Source organism: Elephas maximus, chromosome 5 (genome assembly GCF_024166365.1).
Source record: "Elephas maximus indicus isolate mEleMax1 chromosome 5, mEleMax1 primary haplotype, whole genome shotgun sequence".
NCBI lineage: Eukaryota > Metazoa > Chordata > Mammalia > Proboscidea > Elephantidae > Elephas > Elephas maximus.
In genome coordinates this window covers 121,944,104-121,956,329 of record NC_064823.1, presented here as the reverse complement: position 1 = coordinate 121,956,329, position 12,226 = coordinate 121,944,104, and the positions used below count along the sequence as shown (strand labels likewise).

Genomic DNA, 12,226 nt, shown 5'->3' with positions numbered 1-12,226 from the left:
CTTATAATGACCCTATAGGACAGAGTAGAGCTGCCCCATACGGTTTCCAATGCTGTAATCTTGACAGAAGCAGACTACCACATCTTTCTCCAGCAAAGGGGTTTGTGGGTTCAAACTGCCGACAGTTAGCAGCCAAGCACTTACCACCACCAGGGGTCCTGCAAAGTGTATACAGATGTATATAAAATATAATGTACATTTTTTTTCAAAAAAAGAAAAAAAAATTTTTTTTTTTTTTTAAGGTGGGGAAAAACACAAATGTAGCATATTGGAAATACAGTTGTGCAGTTGAGTGTTGCAAAGATATGTGAGCAGTTCTGTTCATGTGAACAGGTTATGTGAGTCAATCTCGGTTGTTTTAACCTTTCTATAAAGGAAAACAATGGCTGACAAAGGAATTTACAGGGGAATAACTAATTGAGCAGTTTCTAAAGCCAAAAGTACATAGAAATCAACCTGTCTTATTTCATGAACATACTAATTACAGGCAGTTCTTGCTAGTTTCTGAAAATATGCCAAGAGCCACCTGAAATAGCCTGAGGGTCTTCTATGCCAAGGCCCTAGATTAAAGAATTCCCTAAATTGGCAAAAGCATTTGACATTTTAATAGACTACTCCAAATAATTCTGTTACTTGGGCTAAGAAATTTTCAAACAAAAACAGAAATTGGGTCACCTATTAATTTATGTCTTAGATACGTATCTATTCATACCCACAAGTAAAGTTAATCCCTAACGTGCTCTGGTTTTTTTTCCCTAAGCCTCATTTTTTAATAACATTGTATGCCCTACAAATTATACAACACATGCTTTTCCAAGAAAAAGACAATAGGATTAAATGGATGATAAATTGCATGATGAGAAGAAATTGTGACTTTATACCGATTTTAATATTTGAAGATAGTGCCAGTTACCTAGGAGTTGCTGACGGCTGCGAAAGAGCAAAACATAAAAATTTAATCTCATGCAGTTATCTCATCTGCAGGGTAAAAGCGTCTTAACTGGTGGTCTTGATGCTTTGGAATTCATCGGCAAGAAAACCATGAATGTCCTTGCAGAAAGTGACCCAGGCTTCAGGCGGACAAAGACACTCATGGAGAGAACTGTTTCCTTGTCTCAGGTTGGGTTATTTACTTTTACAATCTTTCCTTTCAGTCATGTTTTAACTTGATTTTGTTTTATCACCTTTTTGAATAGGTATTTTAAAGTATGTGATTCAAATGACACGAGAGGGAGGGTAGAGAGTGAAAACTAAGTTTTTAATACACCCAATTTCCCCAGCCACTGACAGCAATTCTTCCTAGTAGACAAGCACTGTTACCAACTTCTTATGGATTCTACCAAACCAAAAACCAAAACCAAACCCATTGCCGTTGAGTTGATTCTGACTCATAGTGACCCTATAGGACAGGGTAGAACTGCCCCATAGAGTTTCCAAGGAGTGCCTAGTGGATTCGAACTGTCAACCTTTTGGTTAGCAGCTGTAGCTCTTAACCACTATGCCACCAGGGTTTCCGTGGATTCTACCAGAGGTATCAGATAGATAGGTAGGTGGAGAAAGAGGGACAGATTTATGCATATCTCTGAAAAAAAGCTATGAGTAGACATCGACTCAGTGGCACCTAGCAACAGTTGCTTAAGCTGGGTTACCACAACATTGACTTTACCTTCTTTCTAAACAGTAATACATCATTCATTCATTAGTTTTACAAATGCATTTTGAACGTCTACTATGTGCCAGGCACTATTCCAAGCAGCAAAGATACATCAGGAACCAAAACAGGTTAAAATCCCTGCCCTGGAGTATCTTTCATTTTGGAGGGGAAAGACAAACAGTAAACAATAAATAATCAAGTAAATTATCTAGTGTTTTAGAAAATGATTAGTGCTATAAGCAAGAAAAAGTAGAGCAGGAAGAGGGTGATCAGGAATGAGGGACGGGTTAAACATTAAAGTGGTGGGCTCTTGGAGGTGATGACATTTGGGCAAGTACTTGAAGAAGTTAAGGGGGTTGACTGTGCAGAAATCTGGACGAAGTGCATTCTAGGCAGAGGAGGCAGCTTGTGCAAAGGCCCTGAGGCAGGAGTATCTGATATGAACAAGGAACAGCAAGTACGCTAGGTGGCTGAAGAGGAGTGAGCCAAAGGTGAGAGTTATTGGAGATGAGGCCAGTTGGTAATAGGGTGTGGGCAAAAGCAGGTCACCGGAGCACATTTGTAAAGACTTTGGGTTTTTCTGTTAGTGAAATGGGGAAATCATTGCAGGGTTTTGAAAAGAGGAGCCAAAGAATCTGACTTATGTTTTAAAAACATCACTCTAGTTACTATGTTGAAAATAGACTGAATGGGAAAGGGTCAATGGCGGGGAAATTAGAGTGTTTATCAGCCTAGGTTCTCCTAGAAGCAGAGGTCAAGATGGGATTAAACATGCAAGGATTTTACAAGGGGAAATGCCTGTGTGAGATAAAATGGGGAAGGAGCTGAGGAAGGCTAAAAGAGCCATCAGACCAAGATGCAAGTCGGAACACAGTGAAGAAGAGACGAAGAGAAAATTGGGTGGAAGCATCCTCAACTGCCTAAGGGAAGTGGTAAAGTCATCGCAGGGTCCTTCAGCTGAAGTCTGCCAACAAAGAAATTCCCTGTCCCTCCAGAACAGGACGGCCTTAGTGTCCTAGCTGCACCAGTGAGCAGTGGGGGGAGGCATGACTTCAGTGCAAACGTGGATGGATTTCAAAGCGCAGCAGTGGAGTCCTTAATCAGGACTTGCTTCCTGTAGTAGGAGGTCTGCAATTCGCACTCTAACGGCCTCTTCAGGAGGACCTTGCAGTAACCTAAGTGAGAGATGATGGTGGCTCAGAACAGTGCAGAGGCCATGGAGGTGGTGGTGAATGGTGGATCCTGGGTATATTTTGAAGATGGAGCCAGATTTCCTGATGGATTGAATGTGGGGTATGAGATAAAAGGAGTCAAGCACAACTCCAAGGTTTTTGGTCTGAGCAACTGCTGTCCATGGTGATAGGGAAATTGATTATCTTTTTCCTAATCCACACTAAATAATATATTACTATAGAAATTAGATACCACCTAGATATCTCACCCCAGTGGTCCACAAAACAGTCTGGGTAACATGGGGACTGGGTGGTCCACAAATTCTCAGATTCCACAGATGTAAGGCTCCACAGCTTCCCCTCTGACAGGTAAATTGAACCAGCAGCCTTTCTAAAGCCAGTTCTTCTTTTGGTGACTTTAATTTCACTCCCCATTTCTGAGTGAATACAAATCATTCCAGAGAGACGTTTTCCCCAAACCTTCCATTTCACTCCTTCTTCCTCTATTCTGTAAAGTACAAATTTGGAGATGGACGCTGTGTAAAGGAAGGAAGCAATTTCGGCGTCGCTTTGCTATCCTATTTTGCCACCACAAAGCCCTGAAATCATTGGTGGTAGTTGGGTTTTATTGTAGGTGTTAAAAAGAATTCTCAGGGATGATTCGATTGGGTCGTTTTGAAAACTTTAGAGTTCAGAGCCTGTACTAATTTAAAGATGGATAGGAGAGAAAAATCTCTATGTGGCTCTGTGAGATTTTGGCTAATGGCATTAAGAACCCAAAAGGAGAATGAGGCTTTTGGCTTTATTGGCACATAATGAAAACCAAAATCTATTGTTCAGTGATCTTCCCCATGTGATCTTGTGGTGGACAGTGTATTTATTGTGCTTCCCACAGCTATTAAAACCAAAGATCAAGTCCATTGCCGCCGAGTCAATTCTGACTCATAGTGACCCCATAGGACAGGGTAGAACTGCCACACAAGGTTTCCAGGGAGCACCCAGTGGATTCGAACTGCTGACCTTTCGGTTAGTGGCTGTAGCTCTTAACCACTGCACCACCAGGGTTTCCACAGCTATTAAAGAACCCTATAAACAATGCCCCTAGCAAACTTAATGCAGAATCAAATAGAAGCTGCTTAGAATCAAAGAAAAAATTGGACGTGACTGATGGACTTGTGGTTCATTTTGTCTTTTTATTTAATCAGGAAAAAATAATTGGAGAAAAATTATCTACATGGAGAGGGACTTGATTCACAGTTATCCTTCTTGAGACCAATCTAAGAATCCGTGAGCTAATGTTCTTATTTATATTAAATATACGGCAATGAATACATTATGAGCTTATATTTTATTAATTTTTATTGAAGGTTTTCAATAACGACACACACAAAATTTTACAAATAATGTATCCCAGATATAATCAAGCCAGCTTGTTTCTGCTTTCAAGTCTGCCTTGGTGAAGAAGTTGCAATCAATCTTGTCACAACAGGTTAAGGTTTCCTAGTGTACATAAAACTTATACATAATAGAAAATTTGGACATTTAGAAAATACGAAAATGCATCACACCCATTGAAAACATTTCAGTGGAAAACACTCTTAAGCTTCTGGTGTGTTTCTTTCCAATCTTGTTCCTGTGCGTAGAATTTTTGCTTTGTTTGGTCTTGTACTTAATCAGCATGTAAAATTCAAAGTGGAATGTTGTATAAAAGGTATTAGTAGCATCAATAAAAGAAATCATCGTTTAGAAATTCCAAAGTGACTACAACCTACCTTCTCAATACAAAGTCAGTCCTCCCAATGTTCCCCTATGTCTTATCCAGGAAATGAGGTGGAAAGCATTTAAGAATACATCCAGTGTACAAACATTGTCTATTTCTGCAGATGTTAAGGGAAGCCAAAGAGAAAGAGAAGCAGAGGCTGGCACAGCAGCTCACGGTGGAGAGAACTGCACACTATGGGATGCTGTTTGATGAGTATCAAGGCTTGTCACACTTGGAAGCCCTGGAAATTCTGTCCAATGAAAGTGAAAGCAAGGTACATCTACACTGGTCATGTGGAATAACATGTTTATTTATGTGTTCTTGGTGGATATGGAATCCCTGGGTGGTGCAAATGGGTATGCATCCAGCTGCTAACTGAAATGTTGGAGGTTCAAGTTCATCTAGAGGCACTTCAGAAGAAAGGCCTGGTGATTTACCTCCAAAAAAATCACCCATCGAAAACCCTAGGGAACACAGTTCTACTCTGACATGCATGGGGTCGCCATGAGTCAGAATCGACTTGACAACAACTGTTTTGGTTTTTTTTTCTTTTTGAGCAAGTATGTGTGTGTGTACATGTATAATTTATTGAGCATCACTATAAGCGCTTTTAAGAAAATTCTTTGTTTAACCCTTGCCTTAGCTATCTAGTGCTGCTATAACAGAAGTAGCACAATAGATGGTTTTAACAAGGTGAAGTTTATTCTCTCATAACCTAGTGGCCTAGAAGTCCAAATTCAGGTACCAGCTCCTGGGGAAGCCTTTTTCTGTCTGTTGGCTCTGGAGGAAGGACCTTGTCATCAATCTTCCCTGGTTGAGGAGCTTCTCAGTGCAGGGACCCCAGGTCCAAAGGACGCACTATGCTTCCAGTGCTCCTTTCTTGGTCACATAATTAGTAAATGAAGAGCTGAAATCTGAACCCAGGTTTGAAACAGAAGTGTGTTTTTAACCACTATGATAGAAGATTTTTGAAGATTTTAACCACCACCATTTATTTAGCATCTGCTGTGTGCACTGGTGCGATGCACTTTATATTTGTGCCTCATTTCCCCTCACGGCATCACTATGAAGTGTGAATCTCATTTTTAAAATGAAAAAGCCAAGACCCAGGGAACTTCTGTAAGTTGCCCAACATTGCACAGTTGGTAGGCAGTAAAGCCAACATTCTAGCCCAGTGTTGCCTTCCACCCCAGGAGCCTCCTCAGCCCTGGGGGAGCTGGGGACGGCCGTATGTAAAAGCTATTAATGAGAAGAAAAGATGACAGTTGTGCTGACCCATTTCTTTTTTCAGGTTCAGTCATTTTTAGCATCACTTGATGGAGAGAAGCTGGAAATCTTAAAAAATGACCTAATTTCCATTAAAGACATCTTTGCAGCCAAAGAATTAGAGAATGAAGAGCATCAAGAAGAACAAGGTAAAGGAAAACAACAGGCTAAATTGTAAGATAAACGGTTGGTATAATCCTTATGAAACAGCTGTTAATAAACACAGCCCTTTGAATGGGGTGGACTTAACTTAATTCAGGTGCTCTTCCTTGGGCTTCCAAAATACCCAGTGCATCTGCTGTTGTTTCAGGAGCTTGTCACATTGACTTACAATTCTTTCACTGGACGGGAACTCCTGTCTTAGGTATCTTTATTTCTCTGATGTCCAGCACCATCCCTAGCACACCATAGGCGTGCAGTAATTACTTGGGGTAGATTAAACAAAGAACGTGTTGCACTAGAGGGGCTGATAACTAGAGTTTATGCTCCAACATCTCATTTTTATCTGCATGTGGAAGTTCTTAAACATGATTAATGTCGATGGTGAACAAGTCTTTAAATAGATTTCGTACTTTTCTTATTCCTTTTAATTTATATGCGTTAAGAGTCGTTATGTGCTGTTGAGTTGATTCCAATTCATAGTGACCCTATGGGGCACAGAGTAGAACTGCCCCATAGGGTTTCCTAGGCTGTAATCTTTACAGGAGCAGATCCTCAGGTCTTTTCTTCTGCTGAGTAGCTGGTGGATTCAAACCATCAACCTTTTGGCTGACAGTGAAGTGCTTAACCATTGCACCACAAAGGCTCCTTGTATAAGACTTAGGATGTATTTATAAGTGTCTTGTTGTTGTTAGCAGCTGTGTAGTTGGCCTCTGACTCGTGGCAACCCTATTTATAATGGAATGAAAAGCTGCTTGGTCTTACACCATCCCCCTGATCAATTACAGATTGGACGGTTGTGATCCACAGGGTTTTCATTGATTGATTTTAGGAAGTAGATCCCCAGACCTTTTCTCCTAAGTGTGTCTTAGCCTGGGAGCTCCGCTGAAAACTGGTCAGCACCACAGCTGCACGCAAGCCTCCACCGGCAGGTGGGTGGTGGCTGCTCGTAAGGTGCATTAGTTGGGAATCCAACCCAGGCCTCCCACATAGAAGGGGAGACTTCTACCGCTGAACCCACCAATGGCCCCGTAAGTGTCCTACAGGCCACCTGAAAAGCCCAGTTCTGACAAAGGGTGTGCTGTTTTTTCCACAGTGCACCAGGGTGTGATGCCTCAGGTTGGCAGTCACTAAGGTGGCCCAGGTGTACCTCCTCCGTAATAGCCCAGTCCAACAATGATCTGACCCTGAGGAGACCAGAGCTATTTTGTGAGAAGCAGGGGTTCCCTGAGAGGGGGAAATTGTTCTCAAAGTTGGGCATGCTTAACGACTACTTTAGGCTGTCCATTTGGGAGCAGGATATATAGTAAAACATTTGGAGCCATGGTGGCACAATGGTTAAGCACTCAACTGCTAACTGAGAGGTCGTTGGTTTGAACTCATCCAGTGGCTCCGCAGGAGAAAGACCTGGCAATCTGCTTCCATAAAGATTACAGCCTAGGACTTCTGGTCAACGTGGCACCACAGACAGAAGCACCACACTGTCCCTCCACACCACAGACCCAAAAAACTAAGTAAAACACAGACAAACGTCATTCCTGGAACCCGAAGTTCCAAATGAAGAGAGAGAGCACTCAGCCAAGCACCGAATGGAATGAGAAACTGACAGAGGACAGAGAGCGAGGAGAGATAGGTGCTGAGGGCCCCATCAGCCAATGCAGCACGGACCCGCCACCTTGGCCTCCTGTCACAGAGGGACAGACAGGGAGCACGGGAAAGCAGCTTCACAGAACTTCTAGCAGGAAACAGAGCACCTGGTAACCAGCAATACACGCTTTCCTGCCCCCCACTCTCTCCCACTGCTCTACCGTGGAGCTTCCTGGCTGGCTGTGGTGGCTCGGCCCGGCTGGGAAGTGTAGTGTCCATGCCGCTTGGATTTGCCCCATCCATGTCGGAGATCAGTGGACAGGGAATACGGGAAAGCAGCTTCACAAAGTTCCCAGCGGGAGACGAGCACCCGGTTAGGAGTTATATATGCTTTCCTAGCCCCTCCTTCTCCCCCCTCCCCTCCTTCGGCCTCCTTTGCTTCCCGCCGGCTGCAATCTCTTGGCCAGGAGGCAACTACTTTGGCCTCAGGCTGCTTGGATTCACCCTGCCCACACTGGCCAGACACCTGAGCTGGTATTGCTTCTTTCTGTCTCTTATGGTTTCTTCTGTGCCTCCTACCACCTCCCCCTCCTTTCTCTGGAACACCTGGCTCTGTGTGCCATCTTTGCTTCTTCTTGAAAGGCTGGGGAACCACTCTCCTGGCCCACAACACCACACTGGTGGGATCCCTCGTTTTGTTTTGTTTGTTTTCTTTTTATTTTCACAGCTTGGGAACCCCTTCTAGCTGGGCTGTGCTGCACGGCTTAGGAGCAGCTCCCCCAACCTGCACAGCTGCGTAGGTGGGATCCCTGGGGACATTTCTTTTATTCTTCTTTCTTTCTTTTTCTTTTCTCTCTCTTTTTCCCTTTCTGTCTGTCTTCATTTCTCAGTTCTCGTCTCTCTACACTTACCTTCTTTTCCTGTCTCCTGAATACCTGGTGCTGTGTGACATCTATACCCCCTCTGGCCAGACTATACTGCACAGCGTAGGAGCCACTTCCCAGTCTTAGCAGCCCCACCAGTGGGACTTTGGGACTCCTGGGGTCTTGTCTTTTCTTTTCTTTTCCAAATTTTTTCTAGTTTTTTTCTCTTTCTTTTTCCCTTTTTCTCTTTTCTTTTTCCTTTTCTTAATTTCCTGGTTTCTCATCTCTCCGCTCCAATGGTAAGCTCCCTTAGCACTCTTTTTTTTTTTTTTTTTTCCTCTTTGCTTGTTTGTTTTTGGCTCCTGTTTTTGGCTCCTCTCTCTCCTCTTTCCCATACCCCTATTAGCTCCACACATCACAGCCTCCCCACTCTTTCCTGCCTACCTGTACCGTGCACTGAACATCACACCTCCGAGCAGTACGGGCACGGCCTACTGGAACCTGCCCAGCACTGATTCCTGGCCCACCCTGTTCAGCCCTAGTACATGCCACAAACAACCCATCCCAACCCCTCTCCTTCAGCTGGACCTGCCGTGCTGCTCCATAGCTAAATGACTGGCCCTGCCCATTGGACAAGGAGGTGAAAAGCATTGTGACTAGAGACAAGCACAGCCCACCTGCTCAGACATAACCAAATAAAACAACAAAGCAGGATGAAACAAATCTACAATAAATAAATGAAGAAAATAACTACTGAATGTCCCAAAGACAGCAGACAATATCAAAACATTAAAAAAAAAGACAGGATGGGTCCAGTAGGCATCCAAAATAAAACACCAGATGACTTTCCAGTAGAAGAAAAGGCACTAGAACTACCTGACAGGGAACTCAGATCTCTAATATTCAGAGCAATCCAAGAGTCAAAGCAAAAAGCAGACAAAAATAAGGAAAAAATAGACAAATTTTTGGAAAAGGCAGACAAATTCATGGAAAATACAGACAAAAAATGGAATAATTCAGGAAAGTAATACAGGAACAAAATGCCAAAATAAATTCACAACTGGAAATCATACAAAAACAACAATTAGAAATCCAAAAGATAAACAACAAAATTTCAGAAAGGGTAGTGTCATAGAAGGGCTGAGGAGCAGGTTTGAAATGATGGAAGACAGAATCAGTGAAATTGAAGACAAACACTTGGCTACAACTCTTGTTTGAGGAAAAATCAGAACAAAGAAAAGTGAAGAAACCCTGAGAATTATGTGGGATACAAGCAAAAGCAAAAATTTACGAGTGATCAGAGCTCCAGAACAGGGAGAGAAAACAAAACACAGAGAGGATCATTGAAGAATTGCTGACAGAATACTTCCCTAATACCATGAATGATGAAAAGCTGACCATCCAAGAAGTTCAACGATCCCCATATTGGATAGACCCCAAAAGAAAATCACCAAGGCATATTATAATCACACTCACTAAAACCAAAGACAAAGACAAACAAAAAGTCACATACAGAGGAGAAACAATCAAACTAAGCTCTGATTATTCAGCAGAAACCATGCAGGCAAGAAGGCAATGGGGTGATATATATAAAACCTTGAAAGAAAGAAATTGCCAACCAAGAATAACTTTCATTCAAATATGATGATGAAATTAGGACGTTTCCAAATAAACAGAAATTAAGGGAATATGTAAAAACAAAACCCAACTTACAAGAATTATTAAAGGGAGTCCTTTAGTCTGAGAACAAACAACATCAGACCACAGCCTGAATCTAGTACACAAGATTGTACCAGCCAGATACCAACCTAGGAAATGAACTCTCAAGGACTGTCCAAAACCAAAACAATTGCAACAGGGAACCAGAGAGGTTAATCTGAAAATGACAACCATGTCAGAACAATAAAAGAGGGAATAAATGGTATAGGTATAGACCTTTCTAATGGAGAGGAAGGCAAAGCAATGCCAAGTACTAATAAGAACATATTACCTAGGAAGACAAGGGTAAATTTCAAGGTAACCGTACAGAAAGTTAACAAACCTACTCATCAAAATAAAGAAAGAAAACATAAAGTCTCAATGAAAACAAAATCTACAGAAACAAATGAAAAAGAAATCCACAAACAAAAGGAACTCAACACAGGAGAGTAAGAGTAACCAAGACAATGGTAGCACCACAAAAAAAAAAAACACTACAAAATGACACCAATAAACTCAACAATAAAGAACAATGGATCTGTGAAGCTTCTCATAACATGGATGCATCTGGAGGACATTATGCTGAGTGAAATAAGTCAATCACAAAAGGACAAATATTGCATGAGACGACTACTGTAAAAACTCATGAAAAGGCTTACATATGAAAAGAAACAATATTTGATGGTTATGAGAAAGGGGATGCAGTGATGGAAAAACACTTAATAGACAAAAGATAAGCAGTAACTTTGCTGAAAGGTAAGACAGTACACAATACTGGGGAAGCCAGCACAACCTGTACAAGGTAAGGCCACAGTAGTTCCATAGACTCATCCAAACTCCCTGAGGGACCAAATTGTTGGGCCGGGGGCTGTGGGGCCCATGGTCTCAGGGAACATCTAGCTCAGTTGGCATAACATAGTTTATAACGAAAATGTTCTACATTCTACTTTGGTGAGTAGCTTCTGGGGTGTTAAAAGCCTGTGAGCGCCAGCTAGGATACTCCACTGGTCTCGCCCTTTTGGGAGCAAGGAAGAATGAAGAAAACGAAAGACACACGGGAAAGATTAGTTCAAAGGACTAATGGACCGCATCTACCACAGCCTCCACCAGACTGAGCCCAGTACAACCAGATGGTGCCCAGCTACCAACACTGATTGCTCTAACAGGGATCACAATAGAGGAGAAAAATGTAGAACAAAATTCTAACTCAAAGACCAGACTTGCTGGCCTGACAGAGGCTGGAAAAATCCTGAGAGTATGGCCCCCAGACACTCTTTCAGCTCAGTAATGAGGCCACTCTTCAGCCAAAGATTGAACAGGCCCATGGAACAAAACAAGACTAAGGGGGCGTACCAGCCCTGGAACAGGGACTGGAAGGCTGGAGGGAACAGGAAGGCTAATAGGGAACCCAGGGTTGAGAAGGGAGAGTGTTGACATGTCGTGGGGTTGTTAACCAGTGTCATACAACAATGTGTGTCTTGTTTGATGAGAAACTAGCTTGTTCTGTAAACCTTCATCTAAAGTTCAATATATATATTTATAAATATTAAAAAAAAAAAAAAAGGATTACCACCTAGGAAACCCTATGGGGCGGTTCTGCTCTGTCCTATGGGGTCGCGATGAGTTGAAAACAACTTGACGGCACCTAACAACAACTACATGACCATGGAAAGTGATTTCTTACTGTTGCCAAAACTAAGCCCACAACCACAGTCGTTTCATACACGTCATGCTGAAAGGCTGAGCCACCATGGACAAGGCTGACTACTCCTGGGACCATCTCAGTGGTCCCATTTGAAGCACTTTCACCACTTAGTTGCTGTGTGCCTTCGGCTAGTTATATACAAGTAGTCCCTGAGTTAAGTATTCTTATTTATGACTATTTTGTTTGTACTGCATATGGTGTTGCCGTGCATAATCTGCTGATGTTATCACTGTCACATGTTCACTCAGCAGATGTTCATACATACTGTCTGTTCATATGTAATGTTTCCAACCCCCAAAGACAAATTAAGATCGTATTTATAAAGATACTGATAATGAAAGATAATAATGACGAAAATTG

At 42.3% G+C, this 12,226-nt stretch overlaps 1 protein-coding gene across 2 annotated transcripts in view; it reads left to right on the top strand.

Moving 5' to 3' along the window:
* FAM114A1 (family with sequence similarity 114 member A1) overlaps nt 1-12,226 on the top strand; it is an 82,270-nt gene that overhangs the window by 50,810 nt on the left and 19,234 nt on the right. For both annotated transcript variants that reach the window (XM_049886355.1, XM_049886356.1), the window contains 3 exons: nt 985-1,119; nt 4,710-4,862; nt 5,880-6,003. In XM_049886355.1, coding sequence (XP_049742312.1) covers nt 985-1,119; nt 4,710-4,862; nt 5,880-6,003 — 412 coding nt within the window. The remainder of the gene's footprint in view (nt 1-984; nt 1,120-4,709; nt 4,863-5,879; nt 6,004-12,226) is intronic.